The 21,392-nt window shown below is 34.6% G+C and overlaps 1 protein-coding gene across 8 annotated transcripts in view; it reads right to left on the bottom strand.

Moving 5' to 3' along the window:
- DOCK9 (dedicator of cytokinesis 9) overlaps positions 1–21,392 on the bottom strand; it is a 116,896-nt gene that overhangs the window by 7,645 nt on the left and 87,859 nt on the right. For 4 of the 8 annotated variants that reach the window (XM_069008038.1, XM_069008000.1, XM_069007990.1 and 1 more), the window contains 13 exons: positions 20,496–20,610; positions 18,825–18,891; positions 17,039–17,086; positions 15,157–15,293; positions 12,239–12,354; positions 10,405–10,542; positions 9,910–10,092; positions 9,155–9,268; positions 8,800–9,015; positions 7,053–7,110; positions 5,147–5,253; positions 1,650–1,772; positions 1,188–1,301 (listed from right to left, as the gene is read on the bottom strand). In XM_069008038.1, the coding sequence (XP_068864139.1) occupies positions 1,188–1,301; positions 1,650–1,772; positions 5,147–5,253; positions 7,053–7,110; positions 8,800–9,015; positions 9,155–9,268; positions 9,910–10,092; positions 10,405–10,542; positions 12,239–12,354; positions 15,157–15,293; positions 17,039–17,086; positions 18,825–18,891; positions 20,496–20,610 (1,536 nt within the window). Of the gene's footprint in view, positions 1–1,187; positions 1,302–1,649; positions 1,773–5,146; positions 5,254–7,052; positions 7,111–8,799; positions 9,016–9,154; positions 9,269–9,909; positions 10,093–10,404; positions 10,543–12,238; positions 12,355–14,596; positions 14,641–15,156; positions 15,294–17,038; positions 17,087–18,824; positions 18,892–20,495; positions 20,611–21,392 lie in introns of all 8 variants that reach the window. The other 4 variants (XM_069008002.1, XM_069008012.1, XM_069008021.1 and 1 more) reach the window with 2 other exon arrangements.

Here is a 21,392-nt window from a genome sequence, read left to right as displayed (position 1 = left end):
TTTATTTAAAAGTGAACTTGCAGCACTGTTTCACTTGCCAAAACTGATACTCTTGCCCAACAGGACTGCCCGATTCACAAGTGACTATTTTGGAAAAAGTTTACATAAAACTAATCTGAAAATTTTCCTTAGCTAGTAATAAAAAAATAATTCCATAAAACAAAATTTAATTATGCAAAGATCTTAATTTTATGATGTACTTTTGGTATGTACTTCTTTATTTTATTACACATAGCATTTTAAAACCACAACTAAATGCTCAATACGTGGAAAGTGAAACAGTTCTTTGGTTTAAAACAACAAGCCATGTTGAGTTCATGTTTGAAACCAGAAAATAAATATTTTTGTCGTAAACGAAACAGACAAAATAGAAAAGCACAACATATCATGTATAAACACAGGCTAGATTGACAAAAATACCCACACCAAACTAAGGTGAAATGCAGCAGTTTGTACTGCATTGCTTGCTTTGTAAGCGGTTACTGTAATTACCTCAACATCTGTTTCACTGTCTGTAAACTGGTATTGCTATAAAGTCATAAAAGACAACAGAATACATGTAAAGTTATACTGCTCAGAGTATTTTACAATTCTCCATGCTCAGCTGAACAATTAAGCAACTGGGCTATGCATGTAGAGAGTGTATTACTTGATACTGCGTGATACCATAGGGATACAGAGGCATTCTAGACATGTACCAGAGGATGTGAAGCTGCCAATACACAGCCAGAACTTTGGTTTGAAGCATGCAATACTGATGCATAGAAAAGAGTGATCCGTTCTCTAAATGGAGCTTGATGTTACTTTTTGACTTGCAATGGCTATTAATGCATACCCATCTAAGAAGCAGCCTTGCAAACCACACTGTAGCACTACAGACATTAAGTCAATACATTGCTAAGAACTGACATTACAGAAAACTTACCGCTGCCTTAAGGTAGTAAACAAAAGAAGAAAAAAGGGAAAAAGGCAAAAAATTTACTGAGGAAAATAATATGAATTTTACTGGAATTGATAAATGTTTTAAAATAAATTACTGGTGGCGTTTCTTTATTTCATACTGAACACATTCCTTGTGCTTTTTATGTCACAGTATCAATACAGACGATGAAAGAGTAAACCTTGTAAAATAAATTCAGGTTTTTCTTACTGCATAAAGCAGAGCAGTGAAAGTAAGTAACACTCACTTGTCCAAAGAATGCTACCCTGAAATAAGTTCCCAGCAGCCTCTTGCCTGTATGCATAACTTCTGTAACTTTACTGTATGCTCGATGAAGGGTGTCATACAAGTGAGCAAGCCTCTAAAAGTAAGAGAAAACAATAATGAGGGAGAAGAACAAAGCCGAACTTTCCTACCTAAAAATAACAAATAATGCTCTTGTAGCCAGTAACAACTGAAAACATTCTTTTATTGAATGGTAGTATTAGGTTTAGCACTTGTATCAGGATGACAATATGTAAGATTAATTTTTAATAATTTATATTTAAAGAAAAAAATGTATTTAAAATTAAAACAAAAATTTCAACACGTCCAAATTTGAGTTACTATTTTAATACTCTTATTATGTGATGTCCTATGTGTCATGCAGTTAGACTTGAAAATTCAGGTTATTTTTCTTGCTCAAATCTACTTTTGATGAATTAAGTACCTCAAAGTCCCTCCGTTTTTCATAAATGGGAATTATAAGTTTATATATGTCAGCAATGAGTTCATAGCGTTCTGCCTTCCAGAGTCCATCAGCACACTGCTCCAGCAATTCCATCAGCACATCCTAGATTTGGATACACATTTGAAAATGTAGAAAAATTAGAACCCATAAAAAGCACAGCAAATAATTCTACCACAGTTCTTACCAGCGAAAAGGGAAATCTTGCCTCAAAACAGAATTATCTACAGGTAGTAATTTAAGTTATTGTGGCAAAAATTGCTAAAAGGAAACAAAATAACACAGAATGGTCTGAGTGCTCACACATACCCTTTGTATTTACCACAAACAGCATGTTTCTTCTAGATGTTCTTGGGAGTTCCTGAGACCTGCTTCTACCATTCTTGCATTGCAGCAGTGAAGGCAGAGGCTGGAAAAAACTCCCTTCATGCTTAGAAGCTACTCTATTCCACCTCCTTCTTCCCTCTAGTAGCAGACTAAGTCAGCATAAAGACATCACTAAGAAAATCAACTTTTAACACTGAGAGCAAAGAGACTAAAAAATGATACCCTTATCCATGTGCTGCAACAGACCTTGAAACATTCCCTCCTTTCCCCCGGTCATTATGGGGCTGTACAGACTCCCCAGTATCTCCATCCTCAGCAGCCAAGTGGTGACAACTGACAGAGCAGTGTCACTGCTGGACCACAAGGGCTGTCCACAAACAGTTTTATGACACAAGTCTTAATTCAAACACCAGAGGGCATCCAGATGTAGCAAAGAAGTAAAATTTTGTTTACAAAAGGAATAGAACATAAAGAGCAGAAGCTTCAAGTAGGAGAGCTATGGAGCAAAAGAGCACATCATTTCTGAACCCCCTGTCTCAATACTTATCCATTCTCATGGGAGAAGTTCTTTTCCCTATGTGCAATCAGTTTCCCTTGATACCTGTGAGAATGGCCCCTTGCTCTTTAATGGTGTTCTTCTTGAAAAAGTCTGATTCTTCTACTAACCAGTTTAGGAGCTGGACTTTTTCCAGTTTGCTGATACCTGTCTTGAATTTTGGGGGTCAGTACTGGAATCAAGGTTAGAGATGGGGCTCCACAAACAAACGACAAGTTAGAAGGGGAAAACCCCACTTCCCTCTGCTTCTTGATTCAATCCTCTCTCTAACACAATGCAGCCTGTACTGGCCTTTATTTCCACAAAGCCACACTGATGATTCCCAATCAAGTTCTTGTCCACTGAAACTTCTAGGTCCTTCTATAGAGCTGCTGCTCAGCCTGTACTGAGATTTTTTTTTTTCTCTTTTTTCTTTTTTTTGCAGGTGCAAGACTTTGCACTTGTCTTTGTACAGCCTTGAGAGGACACTGTGCTCCTGCGAGGCTCTTTCATTTACCCATCTGCAAATTAGGATAATGCCTTTCACGGAATGTCACAGGCAAACAACTGTTCTGATTAAATGCACACAGTAGCCTTGTTAGAAATGAAAATCCCAAACTAAATTTTGTTTTTTCATCTGGCTAACTTAGGTAACCCTGGTGTCAGAAAGAATTCTTTTAAAATGAGACCTGAATTGAGAATTCCAAAATTTCAATTTTTTTAAAATGAGAAACTGTATAAAATCTTAAGAAAAATTTCACTTAATTCAGAAGAATTTTTATAAACTGGAGAATATGAAAGATGTTCTGTCCCTTTTAGAAACATGAAGGGATTGTCTCTGATCCTCCAATACTTGTAAATGCTCCTGTGGCGATTTAACTCTAAAACAACAAGCAAACAGGGAAATCTCAAGTTTTAAGGGAAGAAATTCCACATGGCTTGTTACCATGTATAGGAAGAACTCCCATCAGAGCATCATTTTGCTAAGCAGTAGTAAAATACAGCTTGAAAGATGTTTCTTCTTCTTGACTTCTGTACTCAATTGATCTGTCATATCATCTTTTTCTTAGACAATAACAGTTCTGCTTACATATGAACATATTGAGGAAACACTCCCTATATAAATAGGTTCTATTCCTTAAGGAACTAAGTGGTTTGAAGTACTTCTATAAAATAGTAATAATCATAAAATTATGATGGGTAAATACCCATGATGTTTAGTCTGCTAAAGCCAAACACGTCTTCCCTATTGTTACTCTTGTTATTATTACTATGATTATTTCTCCCCATTATTACTTTTCCTGTGTTTCAGACAACTTTGAGAAGTTATCTGAAAAATAGTAACTTCTTTCAGTATTTCATCAGTTAGAGTACTACATGGTTAAGTTTAGAAAGGGTTGCATGCAGGGAAAAAATGAAATTTGGCTTGGTTTGATCCTTCTGCAAGCTGTACAGGCTTACAATCTCACTCTTGGCTTACTTCCGTTCCACGGAAATATTGAGAGATGGAAATAAATTTGTGTAGGGTTCAATGACCCAGAAAAAGCAGTATATTCTTTTTGCAGGGAGTGACTAATGAGAAAAAGAATGAAGACATTCCATTTTTAAAAAAATGCATAATAATTTAACTCTGACAAATGGTCTGGCAGGAAAACAGTGACAGAAATTTCCAACAAAACTTTCCATCAGCAGTAGTCGCTAGAATTCCTGATCTTTAACAGCTTAGAGCAGCTTGCATTTTGCTTTGACTAACATGCTAAATTTCATGCTGGATCAGAAGAATCAATGATTTAAAAAAGACAGCAAAAAAATTGAAAAAATAAAAACCAAACCACAAAATAATTTGCACAGTCAAATAATATTGTCATACAGCTTCACCATACACTAATTAAAATACAAAAGAAACATACTTTTGTTGCACAGTTATGCTTACAAACGAGGGGGTTTTCCAACCTGACTGCTGCTAGTAGTGGTCTGTCCCTCTCTTCCACAACTACACCAGCAAATACATATTGTAGACATAGCTTTTCATAAGCAAGATTAGTCATAATATTTTCATATAGGCTGCTTACTAGTAAAATTTACTGTAGAGCTAGCACAGATGGATCAGCAAAGACACAAGGAATGAAACTGAAGCCAGAAAAAAACACATGGACATGAGTCTGGTGCCAGTAAAACTACTTTCATTGTTATGGCATATTTGCTTAGGAAAACTATAAACAGCAAAAACCAGTGAACACATTTTCATGATTTCTGATGGAGTAATACTCTAAATCCAAGTCAGTTTGACAAAACAACAGATTTTGCTAGCTCTAATAAATAACCCACATTAGTGTTCATCCTGTCAACTAGAGTAAAACCCCGTTTTGCTTTTATTCCAAAAGTGGTGTTGAGTTTATGTGCTAGCACTATATTTAATATATATGTATATAGTAAATTCTCTAAATCTGGAATACCTCAGAGAAATTTTTTATTTCAGCTTTAGGGTAAGAATGGCAGATCAAAAACCAACTATTATATCCCTCATATCAGCAATTCTCCAGATTGAAACATAAAAATTGCAAAGAACCTGAGTCCTTCCATGTATGTAAATTCTAGTATTTTTATGTTTACTTACTTCATTGAAGTGAACATCTTGCATTCCAACATCCTCCATCATTGAAGCCTCTTCATCTATATTCGGTGTGATTACTCTGAAAGCAGTACAACCTTGCCTAAACATCCCTGTCATTGAAAAAGAAATACAGACAAATTTAATTTTCTCCAGCAAGATAACACTGGGCCATTTTGTGATTCTGCATAAAGCAGAAGCCATGCTTAAATAGACCTACCACCAAATAAATAAAGAAATAGATCAGCCTCCCACTGCATAATTAAAATACAAGACTTTACATTACTGTGAATGTACAAATGGGCTTTCAAAAAACCACAAAAACGTTAATATCTGGACCCTTACCTCCCAAACTCAGTAGTGTCTGAATCTTCCTACTTTATCTTAAATTTGTGTCTAATCTACTCCACCCTAAGTCTAAGATACTCAAGGTAACTTCTACAGTATTTAATTAAACTGCCATGAAGTCATGCTGGAACTGTGTACAGGGGCAGGACCTGGCATGTCATTTTTTCCAGTTTGAACAATATGAATGACATTAACCACAAAAATGATCAAGGGAAGGCAAACCAGATTATTCAAGCATAGAAAAACAGGAAAAAACCTAACAAAATAGCAATCTAACTTTACTGAAAAAAAAAATTGTTAGCAAAAATGGAGTAGAGAATGTCCTAACAAGAAACCCATCTCTTCTACGCATGCTGTATAGCTCTTTTTTGATTACCTCAGATTGCTGAATTAAGGAAACAGGATTTTCTGTATCAATTAAAGCCTCAAGGGCAATCAGTAAACATTATTGATTCACACATACTTATTTCACAACTCATTCCTACAAAGATTCTTTCTGCTCAGGTAGGAGTTCTGATCACCAGAGGTTTTATTAAATGATTGCCTCAAATGTAAGGGACTCTTCTGTAGTACCACAGGCAGAAGTTTGACCCTCTGTGTTACTGAGAGGAAATATATTTTATATGAGAGTATACAAAATAGCAGATCACCCAAAAGACTCACAAATTAACAGAGACTATCACTAGTTCTCATCAGGTATCATCAGGCTTCCAACTGGACACAGTAATTTGTCCTAGCAGCGTATGTCAGGTGTGGTCTCAGAGAAGGTTCTGAAATCACTGGGGCAAAGAAAATAGCCTATACACTACACAAACATTTGGCAAGAAGCACAACAAGAACAGAGAAAAGTCATCTTTTTAGACTTATGATTTTGCTTCATTTTGAACTGTCATGCAAAGGCAAAGCTAAAAACCTGTGAATGTTCCAAAACACTATCTCAGCATCATAATTGGTCTTAAAAGATCCCTGAAATTTTCTTCTAGAAATCTAGAGATCTCTTTTTCTTAATGAAATCCACATAATCTTTTATTTTCTCAAATCCCTGACTGAGAACTCTTCTGATCCTAAAGATAGTTTTCTACCCTATCTCAAGGGTCATCAGAACTCACTTTTAGAGACAGCTGCTGGTACAGAATACCACAACAGGGTGAAACATTCTGAGCACTATTATCATTGACTGAACATCTGAAAATTTGTACAAATTTATTTTGACTCCTCTGGCAATGTCAGGTTTCCCTAGAGGCACTGAGGGATTCCTTGTTGAACAAGATTATTCACTGATAACTTTCCTTCAGAAAGGATCTGATTTGAGCTATTAGCAGCTCCAGCGTAAAACTAAAATTTTTACATTTCTAAAAATTTTACTTTGCCTTTATCTGAAATGCTGCCTCTTAGATATGCAAGTATACTCCTAAATATGTGAGTATGCTACCTGGTTAGGTCAGAATTTTTTCTCTAGTGAACACTGAAATACCTACAACTTCGTCAAGGAAACTATTGATTTTCCCAAACCATAATGAAAAAATATATTTGAATACATTAAAATAAGGTTTTGAAATCATACCTTTTCGTGTGAGATATTCTGCAACCAGTGCTGCAACATGGACATAGCACATTGCTGCCTAAAACAGAAAGAGTAACATTTTTCAAATACAATTAACATGGGACTATTAAAAGCAAAGTATATAAGGAGAGCCCTAGCATGAGACAATTTCCTCAGTTTTCCTTTTTGCTGCTTTGCAGGAGATATTCTATGACTACTTTAAGAATTCTCCACCTCATTTATGTAAAACAGTAACTGTGCAAGTGCATCCACTCCTTAACCAGAGCACTGAGTGGCATGGACAGCAGTGCACTATCTAAGAGTGACCATGGATCACATGCGGTAATAAAAACAGGTGAATCTCTTTTTTGGGGAGAGGTATTTTAAGTGTTAAACTATTAAAGATTCTACTCAACATTTGGTAGCCCTTCTGCCCTTTGTCTGCTTTTTGGCTCCATACAAAGAGAAATGCAGAAGAAACTGGTGACAGACCATTTGAAAGCAGCAAGAGAGATGTGACCTATGAATAGAATTTGAAGGAATTTGGTTGGTGTAGTTTGGAAAACAGAAAAAAAAATAAGAGGGACAGAATAATTTTCAGATATCTGAGATTTTTTATGAATTTGACACTGACCACTTTTCTCCACAGAAAAGACCTTAAAAAACCAACTTGAGATTCTTGTTTTATTAAAAAGGCTTTCAGCAAAGTGTTTCTCTAACTGTAATTATCAGTTGAACAGCTTCTATATGGAGGCTGCACAACCTCAGACAATGGAGGTGAAGGAAAAAGATAAGAATCTGCCAGCAATTCTAACTCATACTTTGTATAGAGTTGAACTTGGTGATTGACAGACATCCTCATCTAGTTGCATAGCCAAAGATTCCAAGATTTTAATTAAAAAAAATAAAAACCGAACGGAAATGGACTAAAACACCTTGTCCTCTCAGATAGCTGAAGTTGTTCACTTCAAAAGACAAGCTAATAACAGAGTAATGTGCATGCCTTCTGTTTTGCTACCATGTAGAAGAAGAGAATTCTAGTACTAAGAATTAAGTTAGGAAGACTGAAGCTTCTATTTCCTGGAGGTATTTACTTGCTCATATGATGCTCATTTTAACAGATGTTTATGAAATTCAGTGATTTCATACAAAGCAACTTACTTCCAGATGGAAAAAACTTCCAGAAAGAGACAAAATTAATCTGTATCTGGATAAAATATTTACATTAAGACATATCATAATCCCTACTTCCAATTCTCCTTTTTGCTAGAACTGAATGTTTTAAGAGCACAGTAAAATCAGAAAGCTTTTCTTTTATTCAAACAACACAAAAAATTATTTATCAGTTTTAAGAACATTAGCAGTTTTTTTAGTAAGCAATTTGGAATAAAATCAAGCTAATTCCGTAAAGGCAACTGGAGGAGAATTCAAGGAGTGGCTTTAAGTGTTTTAACAAGTAATAACAAAGATATTTTTAAGCAAAAGGCTTGTCTTTCATGGCTTGCATTGAGCATTCCATTCTTAGTAGTGTGTCAGCTATAGCAGTTAAACACGTTCCTTACATTAATAACCAGAAATTACTTACAGATGTACTTGGGTAGGACAAAAACTTATCAGCTCTTGAAAATAATCTACTAACAATTCAAAGTTTATTGAAAATATTTATTATGTTACACACTAACAACTACATATAGCCCATTCTCATTCTATAAAGATAAGCTTAAGCTTATTACAAAGCTAAAACTAGTTTGATTTTTTTTTCTCTTACCTCTGAAAGATCTCCATTTTTAACATGGATTCTTGCCATGCTGTCTAACCATGTCTTCCTCAGTTCAGGTGTACTTGCATAAGACTTTGCCAAACTGTACTGGAGGTCTACAAGCATTTCTGGATCATTCTCATGCTCCTTCATCTGAGCTGTAGCCATCAGTACTGTGCGAATCCGTTTGGTTAAATCCTTAACATCAGAAGGGAATGTAGTGTGCTAAAACATGGAAAAGTCAGGTTAACTACTATTTCTTCCTAATCTTTGCACAACAAATGATAAAACATAATTGGAAAAGATATTATGAAAGAGTCTTCAAGCATCCTTTTACAGTATGGAAATAAGAATTAAAACAGACCTTTATAATTCTGTCGTTATTGGCACAATTATTGATGATGGAAAGAGACTGCTGAAATCTGGTTCCTCCAATTCCAACCACATCAGCAATTAACTGGCTGACTGAAATAATAACCTTGACAGAAACAAATACCTTGTTAGTGCATATTTCATTAAATACCCTTGAGATGTACCTATGAGGCAATTACAAAGGAAGTTTTGTTCTTTTTAATTGAAAAATTATTCTCCTAAAGAAAATAATGTTTGGGATTTTTTTACCAATTACTTGTACAAAAACATAGGCAAGAAAAAACAGGCTTGTGTAAATTCAAAACACATGACTGACTGCTAGGTGAACTAGCTAGAGGTCATTAAACTGGCAAACTACTGTTCCCAGCTTTGTCAGGACACACAATTTTCTAATTATTTGTTTTATTTTAGACTTTTATGTGCTTCTTGCTGCATTCTTTTCCTTCTTCAGATGCAACAGGGTACACCATTTAAGAAACAAAATAACATCTACAAAACAGAACGTTTCTACTGACAAATAAAATTTATTTCCTACAAAACACAGGGTCATCCAACTGTTTCTAAGTATTTCCTTGTACTGAATACATTTTTATTGCCATCTTCTTACTCTTAGTACCAGCCTTGCTTGAACTCCAAAGAATTTATTTTAAGTATGTATCTGACAGGGCTTTGCACACTGGTATGCAACTGTGCATCTAGAATATTAAAAAAACCCCCCAAACCTAAAAATAAAGACGATATACTAACTTGCAGATGTGTTCGAACAAAAGACTTCTTCCCGGTGTAGTCAAAATTATTTCTCATTAAAAAGTACAGTAACTGTGAAGCTTCATTACGAATTGAACTCAGTTTGGAATTACAGTACTTCAGAATTTCATAGCACAGTGCAGAACACATATCAGCTCTACCTTCATAAAATGTAGAAGGAAACTGAGGAAAAAGAAAAAAACAAAGAATTTATTCATTAAAACTAGTGTCAGATCTTGATAAAATAAGCATGTCAAGAAAAACACAAATATATTCCTATCCTCAAACTGTGGAAAAAACAAGAATTATAGTAGTTCATGACACAAAACAATCTTTACAGCAAATCCAAGGACAAGCATTCCACACTGTTGAGATCAGATCAGTCCTTATTCACCAATTTTATTTTGGGATGTTAGTTCTAAAATTTTTACATAGTATATTGTTAACTAAAGAACTGGACAAGTACTTGAACATGAATTTTTTTAAACTTCTTACCTTGTAAATAAGTGCCCTTAAAGCACTGAATACATTTTTCAGTGCTGTTTCAGACTGATTCTTTTGCAGGAAGCAGAGGTATACATCAAATACTTTCTTCATCAATGGATTATGTCCGTGATCAGTCAGTAGCTGATTCTTTAAAATGATAGTGAGAATTTAGGAGTTTTGTACAGCAATACATTTATACTACTCTAAGAATATATACAGATCATCAAAAAGCAAGACATTTAAAAAATATAATCTCTATAGCATTACCAAAAATGTTTAATAACACACATCCCTCTAAATTCTAATTAGGTATTGCTTACACTTCATTAATTTTGCTTATAAAGGAATTGTTACCTTCTGAATAGACTTACAGAACACAATTGTTTTTATCATTTGTTAATTAAATCCATTACTATTAATAGTTTTTTGAGAGGCACACTCAAAGTATTAACAGACTTTGCTGACACTGGCTTTAGCAGCTCAGACAGTGGAATTTTCTCATAGCAGTATCTTCTACTACAACATGATTCTACAAGGTCTTGCACCTTCTGCAATTCACCTCGGTGCACTCCCCTCTTCCTTGTCATTACTATATACAGGCCTCCAAAGGAGTGGAAGAGGGTAGATTCAGACTGGACATAAGCAGGACTTTTTTTACAGTGAGGGTGCTGAGGCAATGGAACAGGCTGCCCTGGGAAGTAGAGGATGCCCACTTCATTGGAAGGTTTTTCAAGGCCAGGCTGGATGGGACTTTGAGCAACTTGGCCTAGTGGAAGTTGTCTCTGCCCATGCAGAAGGGCTGAACTACATGAACTCTGAAAGTCCCTTACTACCCAAAACATCACATGACTCTGAATTTATGTATTTTAGTACAGTTTATTGTACAGAAGCTCCTGATTCTCCTACCTGTTTTGTTTGGATCTTTGAGACTATTCTGGCATACTCTTGCCTACTTTCTCAATGTACAACATACAGATAACCTTGAAGGATTGTCGTTCCAAGCACAATGGGTTGATAATGAAAAGATTAGTGTTCATTCCTCTTTAAATCTTTATAGCTAGGTATCTTCATTTTCAATTCTGTCACGAGGTCTGTGGACAGAACTGGCTCTAAACTCTATTAATTAAATTACCAGAAAAAGGAATCTCATTGTAAATAAGGTGATGTTTTCATAACTAGATTAAAGATAAGACATTAAATTTGAATCTTCAAGCAAGAATCTGGATACACTGCCCCAATTAGAGGAGAAACAAGCTAGAGTTATCATCTCTCCTTTTTATGCCTTCGATTTTTATGTCTGGAAAATCTCAGAAAAACAGACAAGAGGGTTAAGTAAGTGGGCATGCTATACAGAGATTCCACAGGAGAGCTACAGCAACTGATAAAGCTAAAAGAAGCCTTATTAGTGGAAAAATTGAAAGAGGAACACACAAATCACTATTAAGGAGTGCATTACCATAATAAGCAGCCAAGTTCAATATGAAAGTCTGAGAGTGTCCAATTATGGTTTTGCCATAGATCTTTCACCTCACATGGCCTTTAAAAGGCACTTTTACCACTAATATTAGGTAGACACTAAAGCTTCTAGAGCGATTTTTAAGAAGTTAGGCTGAGGAAGGAGCTTTTCCTACAGATTACTGCTGATGTATGATGTGTAACTGAAGACAAAGAATTTTGCTGTGAGATATCAATTTTACATGACAGTAATAAAATACAATGCTAGAAAAACAAAAAATACAATGCTAAACTAATAGACTACAAAATATAAATTAAAAAATAGTTTTAAAAATATTTCTTCTCAAATATATTTATGAGAGAAGTTAACACCAAGTCATGAACAAACCTTAAAAGCCATTGTGAATAATGATAGAGTGTCCAGAACTGTAATGCAAACTTCGGTGGCAGTATTTGCTTCAAGTAAAGACTGGTGAAGGACATCTGCATCTGAATGGCCATAGCCTACAGAAATTCCAAATGAAGCGTAAGTGCTGTATACACTCATTTAAATGTTTCTTATTTCCAAAAGACTTGCTGAACTAGGAAAAGATTAACAGGTAAAAAGCCTGACAGAAGTTAGTATTCAATACAGAAAAATAATTCGTATGCATTTAAATAGTTTCAAATATGACCATATAATTATTCTAACATAATTTGCACAGGATCAAAAAATATATTAAGTAAGAATTTTAACAATAGAAGCATTAAATAGCAGTTAAAAACTATGTGCTAGTTCATATATATGTGCATGTATACACACGTATATATATATATATATATATATATATATAAAGGTACACAGTTATATATATACACACATATATATTGATAAGTACTGCAGTAGGATGAAGTTACAGCTGAAAAGATGTAATTTTGGTAATTTAGTGATGTTACAATGGTCTCAAAGTTAATCACAAGTCAACCATGATAAAAATACAGAATAGTGAGAGTTGAAGGAATACAATCCCATACTTATATGCAGTTTAACACCCAAGTGATGAATTCTGCTCTTGTAGCAGTATCATGCAATAGCTCCATATTTATTAAAACATTTTTTCACTTCTAGCTCCATAGTGTATTTTAATAAATTTAAAAACATATCCTTCTTCAGCACTGATAATAATGTGTCACTTCTGTTCACTAATGCTGGTCTTTATACCAGATTGAGGTTGCTTTATAAAAATTTGGTCTGGATCATGTTTATATGTTAGATTTACAGTCAACTTAGCATCACTAAATCAATGACAAGGATGACAAACTTGTTGAGATCAAGTAAAGAACAGAAGAAATGCCATACTCTTTTATAATGACACCTGGCCACTTCTTTCTGCATCTTCTCACTTCCCTGTCTGAAGTATGCATGTATAGCCACAACCACCAGTTTCTTTAGATTCATACATTCTTTCTTTAAGCACAGAACTATACTGAGATTTCTCAGAGATGAGATATATCACTTACACCATTATTTCAGTTCTATTTCTTGCTTAGGTGGTTAGAAAGGGAGAAAATAGTTTATAATTTACACTAATAGACAACTATCTTGCCAAAGGATCTTGATTTTAGAAACAAGTAAAGCAACTATTTCCAGCAGACACTTCCTTCCTTTATGTATCCCACACAGAAAACCTACAAGGTTATTCAAGCTCTGAATGCTACTTTGGATACATCATAGAGGCAGACTGACAACTAAACAAGACTGGAAGTTAACAGCAACAAGAGCAAAGATATAAAAATCAATCTCACACTCAATGTGGTTTTTACAGCAATATATTTTCAATTTGTAAAACCTTTGGTCAATAGAAGGTGTAATATCCTGATATATATTAAATGTCCATTAAAAAAAACCACCTATTATCAGTTTAAACAAAGTTATCTGAATGAGATACCTTCCTTCATAATTTCCTTTAGATGGAAGAGAACAGAAAGTTTCTTTTACATAAGCATGCATTTTTAAAAATCTTTCAGCTCACTGTTTCCTAAAAATCAGTAAACATTGCCAAGTTCTGAAAGTATGAAATCTCTTTGCACAGGGACATGCTATTTCTCAGAGGCCTTTTTTTTTAAAAAAAATCGGTCTTTATCTACAAAGAATTATACTGTATTGAATGTGTAGCCACATAGTGTAAAGGCTTTCTTTTGTGTATCAGCAACCATGTAGAAATTATGATGATACAGCAGTAGCAGACTGATGGTAAGAAAAAAAGAGTAATTTTTACAGATATACTTGTCTGACATTTTAAAAGCAAGCAATTTCATTTCTTACATTTAAACAGATGTGATAATGCATTTGTGAATACAGGTTTTGTGGTAATTTTTTTTTTTGCACTTTTACACAAGACAATGTGATAAGTCTTGTGCAATTAGGCTATTTTGCTATATATAACAGAAAAAGAGCTAAAAGATTTTAAGGGACAGTTAGATATGCTTTGGGAAATCAAAGAATGAACACAGTAAACATACAGTTAACTCAAATAATTGTTTTACTGCACACAACTCTTTTCAGTACCAGTGTTGTATTTTACTGGATTAGTCAACCAGTTTCATTGTTTTTTGAAGCTGAAAATTGAAAAATGATGCTTTAGAATACTTTACATACAGTATATTGCAATTTAGAAGCAGAATGTTTAAAAAGATAGGCCACAAGCAGATTTAGTTTTCGATACAGCAGTCTATACAAGCTGACTTCAACCTGATTAAATCTTACCATTGTCTACAGAAATTCCAAGAATACTTGATATCTTTCTCACACTGAAAACAGAAAAATCACTTCATTATTGGACGCTTTTTCACTTCCAGACAAACTAAATCATGGGCTCATAATCTTCGTAGAAATTCTAAGAAACTTATTTCTCCTTAGAGGATGTCAAAACATGGAGATATGGTCAGAGTGCACATATTTACTTTTAGACTAGTAATTTATAAGACCGAGTAGGAGAAAAAAACTGAAGCCTAATAAAGCAAATAGGAACAAAAAAAGGTAAATTTCGTAACTTTGCGCAGCACAAGTTTGAGGTGCATATAACTAAAAAGAAACTAAAATTCAGTTTTAAGATACACTGTAGTTAACCATGCTCCATGTAATGGCATCAGCCAGCATTGATTGTTCTATCATAAAGCAGAGAACAGACCATTGACTGCTTCCAGCTATTCATTTGACCTAGAACAGTAAAAGTCATTGGGATGCACTGGTGTGGCTCTGGGACCTGTCTCTGGTGTTGTGGTACTGGTTGAGGATGACAGATGTTATCATGTCATGAGACTTACTGTGGTTAAAAGTGAGAGAGTTATCCAGGCTGCTCAGCTGCTGCAATCTGGCATGCATCATTCCTGTTCTGTTACGGGAAACAGGCAATGTCTGAGATTTTCGATCATGAACTATGGATCCTAACCCCTCCTGGTTCCTGCAAGATGGGTGAAATGGGATAGAAGCAAAAGTTAGACATGTCAAACTGCAGCAAGACAGGAAGTGCTGTTAGTTAAGCACAAGAAGTTTTATAGAAAGAATTATAATGCAACCTATTCACTGTTTTCTTTATAAAACAAAAATAGGTAGCTTAAAAAAAGCATCACAGCAAACTCTTTCTTAAAACCTCAAAGCATGAAAGCAAAAGCACACGAGCAGCCACTCTTGAAGTGCTAAATTTACTTCAGAGCTTTTGAAAAAATAAATATTTGAGAACATAAATATTCTGAAAACATTCAGAACCCAAAACAGAATCCTCTATTTTGATTGCAAAAATTTTAGCAAAAAAGTTAGGACACAGAGCAGTAAAATTAGAAAGCAGACATGCAACAGGAGAGCAGGAATTAACTGATAGTATCATATACTTCTTACCCAAGCAGGAAGGGAGAAGAGCCATAGACTTTGTTAAATTTGCAGCAATCAAATGAAGAAAACAGAAAAGTGATCTGTGTTAGCAATCAGTACAGGCTAACTTCCTATTGTGTACCACCACCAGAGCTGATGGAAAATGAAAACCAGTGCTTGAGTTACAGAATTCCCTGTTCCCTTTCATTCTCTGTCACTTGTGTATTTTGAGAGTACGTGCATTGACTGTGATATACTTCAGTGTAGTGACAATGTGAAAGACATGACAGCTACATTTACGGGGAAAATCCACAACACCAGATGATTTCAATAGATCAACATTTTCAACATTAACATGCAGCACACAGACCAGGTGATCAGTAAACAAAAAGGAAGAGTGGTAGTGCCCTCCACAAACTAGCCAAACAAAGTAGTTGGAAGAATTTTTACAAAAAGCCTGAAAATTATAGACTCCTGTAAATCCAGAGTTTGACGTACATTTGAACACAAAGATTACAATCAAAACCTTAAGAAAGCCAGATTTATTTTTGAGTTTTTTCAGGTTATATGAACTTTTTTCCCCCAGAAAAATCTCCAAGTAGATAGTCAAGTTTGTAGAAAAAGATTCACATTATCTAAATTAAAACCAAAAAAGCCAACATTACAGTTAGAATGTATAACCATCCAAAGTCAGCAACAACTTTCTCGCTGACTTCAAGACGGCCAGTGTTTTAACCACACCAGTTTAATTATAACTGTATTACCAAGTTAACCACTGTGTAAGGCCTAAAGAATTTGCTATCTTTTACTCCATTAAAAACTACTTTGTATTAAAAAAAAAAATGTAAAGATATTAAAATAATTTGATAAAAGTTTCTGACTCCCACAGATTTTCTTCGGACTTCAAATTTAAAAACAGTAGCATTGGAATGTTCACTACTCACCTTCAAGTAAAAACACTATATTATACAAAATTTCTAAAACATTTCAATTCACATGGCTTTATGGCCAACTGAATAAACAAAACAAATAATAAAATTTCTTTCCCAAAGACATTATTTCAAGGAAAAAATGCTGTAAAAGATAGCATTTAAGGGGTGGATTTTAAAGTCATCATTAACAAAACAGCTCACAGATCATTCTAAAACAAATACCAGACTTCCAGACAGGATTCAGATTTGTTAATATAGCAACCAGTTACTTACTTCAGAATCTTATGCATCATTTCACAATAACTCTTCTACTCGTGCAATTTATTTGTTACAGAGGTTCAAGGCATATTGTACACACTGTCATTATCAGCAAACAAGACAGTGAAATTTAAATTCCACACAGTACCTGGCTATGTATCGTTTTCCCATGTACTGGAACTGATGTAAGCACACTCTGCAGAGAACACAAGTCAGAGAAGCCACACTTAAAACAATCTTTTCTAGATTTATGTACATTGGAATTATTCAACTATTATTGCTAACTTTAAACTCTTACATCATAAAACTACTTTATTTCTCCCACACTTAAAATTCCCTTCCAGACCCCAAGCCACCCCACGCCAAGAAAAGGTAAACATGGCTCTTCTAAAACCAGTCACAGATGGTTGGTGTTTCTTGGGGATTGACAGCAGAAGGTCCCTAAGGTGCCTCCAGAGCACACTTATCCCAAAGCTCTGAATCCAAACAGCCACTGTGAGTCCAACAGTGACAAAGCAGATGGACTAAATGGTGAAAAAACAAAACACCTAAGAAAACTGTAAACATCAGCTTCAAGTGCTCCATCTTGTACAGATTTTAAATACTTAGAGGAGAAGTGTTTAACCTCAACTCTCACAGGATTTCATGATGTGATGTGAGGCTTACAGTCACAATTATCTACAAATGGACAACAAGCCAGGGCAAGTAACACGAAGGAGGGAAGCAAAGAGATAACCAGACATAGCCTATTTACACAAATTTTGTAAATTGTGTCTAAGTGCTCGAAATAAGGGCAAAACATTTCACTTCCCCCCCACCCCGGCCTAAACTCGCTTGGTTACAGATTGGCTGTTTTTTGTTTTGTTGGGTTTATTTAAGGTCTCCAGCTTCCAGGATAACAACACAGTTTCTGAAAGAACTATCTTCAAAAGGGAACATGCTTTTATAACAAGATGATGACAAAGACAAATTAACAACGAACATTTTTCATTAAAAGTAATCTATACTACTGGTAAGCGCACAACACTAATGACTAATTAACTAGAAGTTATATTTTCAAATCAAGAGAAGTGAGTGGTGTGAACGGAGGCTGTAATACGGATTTTATTTTACTCTTTTCATACTGTAAGTATTTACTCCAATAATACAAAACACAATGCAACATCCCTTGTTCCTCCAGTAAGATGTTAGAAGTTCTTCTTTAAAGTGTAAAGCCAAAATGAAAGCCAGTTTTCAAGCTCTCTCTTCCCCATGCCAGTTGAGAATGAGGGAAAAGACTGCCTTTCTGTCTCTTCAACTCAGCTCCATTTTTTACTGAGACCTCAAGCAGCTTAGCTATCTCCAAACTGCAAAGTCAGAATGGTTCTTGTCTTCCCCAAACCTGTCATTCTGAGTGCAAAATAACCTCAATTCCCCTTTCTGGTATCTTCTTGTCTCTTAGATTTTAAGTTTTTCAGATGGAGTGCAAGCTGATGATGACAAATGGTGGACCCATCCTGTATCTCTTCCCTTAGAGAACAGCAGACGACACATGAGGAATGCTAGGAGCATGGTTCTGAAGTTATGCAATTCTATCAGTTTTGCTATGCAACCATATATTTGCTATTTAACAGCTGATGTTGCAAGATGGAATTTAATGCAGAAAGGTAGCAAGACAGTTGGTTCCTCTTTCATGAGCACTGCAATACTCTGAGCACTACTTGTTCAAGAACTTCCTGAGATCCTTTCTGTATAGCCTAATTCCAGAGACTATCATTGAATTGGACAGACATGCAATTGTGGACATCGAATTAAGGACTTCTGAACAGACCAGGACAGTATTATTAAAAACAAAAAACCAAAACAAAAACATTTACACATGCTTATATCCACACTCATGTTGTTAACAGAACAGCAAAACATACAGTTGCATGACAAGCACAACAAAAACTTACTCTGTAATAGTGAAAAAGTCCATGAGTTCAGATTTTGTAGCCTTGTTCCAATATGTAAACAAAGCGTCTAGGAAAATGAAAAATATTAAAACAGATTAAAGGCAGCTAACACACAAAAATATTAAATAGAAGAGTTAACATCAGTTCTTAGTTTTCAGATAATGACGATTCAGAGAATCTAGAAATGGCTTATGGGGTATAGATAACAATTACTATTTGAAGCTTTCCTTAAAGCTGATTATACAAATGCACATATCAATTCTCCAAATGAGTTTCTGCAATATGATGTTAATTAATTAATGCTTAATATTCCCATCCAATTTAGATAGTAATAATTGTGTAGTCTGTAGTGCCTACAGCCCTATAACAATTTAAGACTTTACAGTATTTCAGACTGTTAGTCCTATATCCTGCTTATCCTGCTTCTTTACAGATTGGTCCCAACATTTTTTTTTTAAATTAATTTTTTTTTTCTTTTTCTAAATTACAGTATTTTACTACAGATAGTTTTTCAGCACAGGTTCCACTTTTTCTTTATGTGCACAATTTTTAAGTATGGCTATGTATGTTCTACAAAGCTTGTAGTTAAGTAGCCAAGACCTGGTTTCTGTCCCCTGGTCTCTAGGTAAAAATGTTCAAAATTAGGTAATGAAGTCAAAGTTATTACACAGATGTATGAAAAAGTTTATTTGACACTTGTGTTCCAGAATTGAGACCCAAAAAATCCCCACTGTGGTTATGTAAACTTAAACTTGAATATCCATGAAATTATGATGACTTTTTACATATTTCAAAGTGTAAAATAGTGAGAAAGCTATTTTTGGGTTTTATTATTGTTTGTAATACAAACATATAGAATAAAATCAATGCAATTACATAAAAATGTAATGGAGTGATAGGATATTGAATACTTACTAACCTTCCAATACTCATTGTTGATTAAGTGGTGTAACAAATTAGACTTCATCTACTATATAAACTTGAATTTTAAAAATTATCAACTAAATAGGCACAGAGAATAAATTAACTATCTTTGACACCGTAAACTGAGAAAGTCAATGTCTTTACCAAAAGGGACTTAGACTTTTTAAAAATTATTAATCAGAGAGGGATGATTCCAAGATGTATGATCCTAATAAACAAGTAAGATGTGCCATTCATGCAGTATTTCTATGCCTCTGTAACCTTCTGCAGGAAAACATGACTCTCAAAAATTCAACGGATCATCTCACCAACATCCCAAGAGAATGAAGAAGCACTAATATCCCCATATTCCATAAATGGAAATATATACAGCAATCAAATAATTTAGTTCCTTGTCATACAGCAAGTTCTGAAGAATGGAGGAATGAACTAGCCCAAGACACTTCTACAGAACAACAAATTATTCTTCACCTGTTTTCCAAACCAAACTGTAGAATCGCGCACAAATACTCACTTTCTTAAAATGTCCTTTAGTTGGCCTCACACTTTGAATAAATAACGAATACTTAATGCTTACAAGGTTTCAGTCAGATTATTTATTTGAGCCATCACACATATTTGTAAAATGCAGCACAGCATGGTACCTACACCTGAAATATTCTGCTGATTTCAAAAAGTTAATGAAATAACAGGAATAAATCCAGCACATTAACTTTGAGTTTATAAAAAGCAGGAGGAATTACCTACCGTCTGACATACTTCTTAAAATATGAAGGAAACACATGAGCAGACTTTTGATCTCTGCTTGGTCAAGTTTGTCATATCGAACAACAGAACTTCCTAAAGTGCTGCTCTGTTGGTTCTGAAAAGCAAACAGATGCATTGTGGCTGAAGAGTTCTTAAACCAATAATAAACTAAATTGTTTTCAATTGCTTTAATAATTCCTGCATCAGAAGAAGGATCTCAGAATGGAGACAAAAATGTTTCATGTAGAGACAGGTCACTAAAACACACACTACACACATGAAGTATACCAAATTAACCCTCTTTGCCTTTGTTTGTTTTTAATTCCTTCTAGGTATAATTTTTTTTCCCCCAGAAGGAGAAGTAGGAGGAAAAGTCACCTAAGAGTGACTATTAATCAAGGTAATTTTACCTAGATGCCCACATTATAGAAATCAAGCCTGTCCCTTCTACTTAGATTGAATACTTGAACCTCAGAAAAAAACATACATGAAGGGCAATAGTATGCACTCTGGAAGATTAACTACTACTAAGTAACTTGCTCTTGTCCTCCCCTCCTCCCCCAACATACAAACAAACCCAAACAAAAGCCAAACCCTCTCCCTGTTTCATTTTTTAATATAATCCCTACACTTCTGGGAAATTTATCAGCAATCCACAATACTATAATCTGTCCAAAAAGAAAAAAACTGTAACTGGTCTTTCAAAATGTGTTCCAACAAACAAAATGGAAAAATGAAAACTGTAAAAATATATAAACTGAACTTTGGGCAAAGACTTACTTATAAAAGAGTAATTTTCACAGTCTAGTGTTACAAAATCCTCAGTCTGAAGCTTTTATCGATATACTATATAAACATTTGTTTAAAGTATAAATTATGCCCTTTATAGTGCCTAAT

Source organism: Aphelocoma coerulescens, chromosome 1, assembly GCF_041296385.1.
Source record: "Aphelocoma coerulescens isolate FSJ_1873_10779 chromosome 1, UR_Acoe_1.0, whole genome shotgun sequence".
Taxonomy (NCBI): domain Eukaryota; kingdom Metazoa; phylum Chordata; class Aves; order Passeriformes; family Corvidae; genus Aphelocoma; species Aphelocoma coerulescens.
Note: the sequence above shows the minus strand (reverse complement) of the source record. Positions and strands in the feature narration are given on the sequence as shown.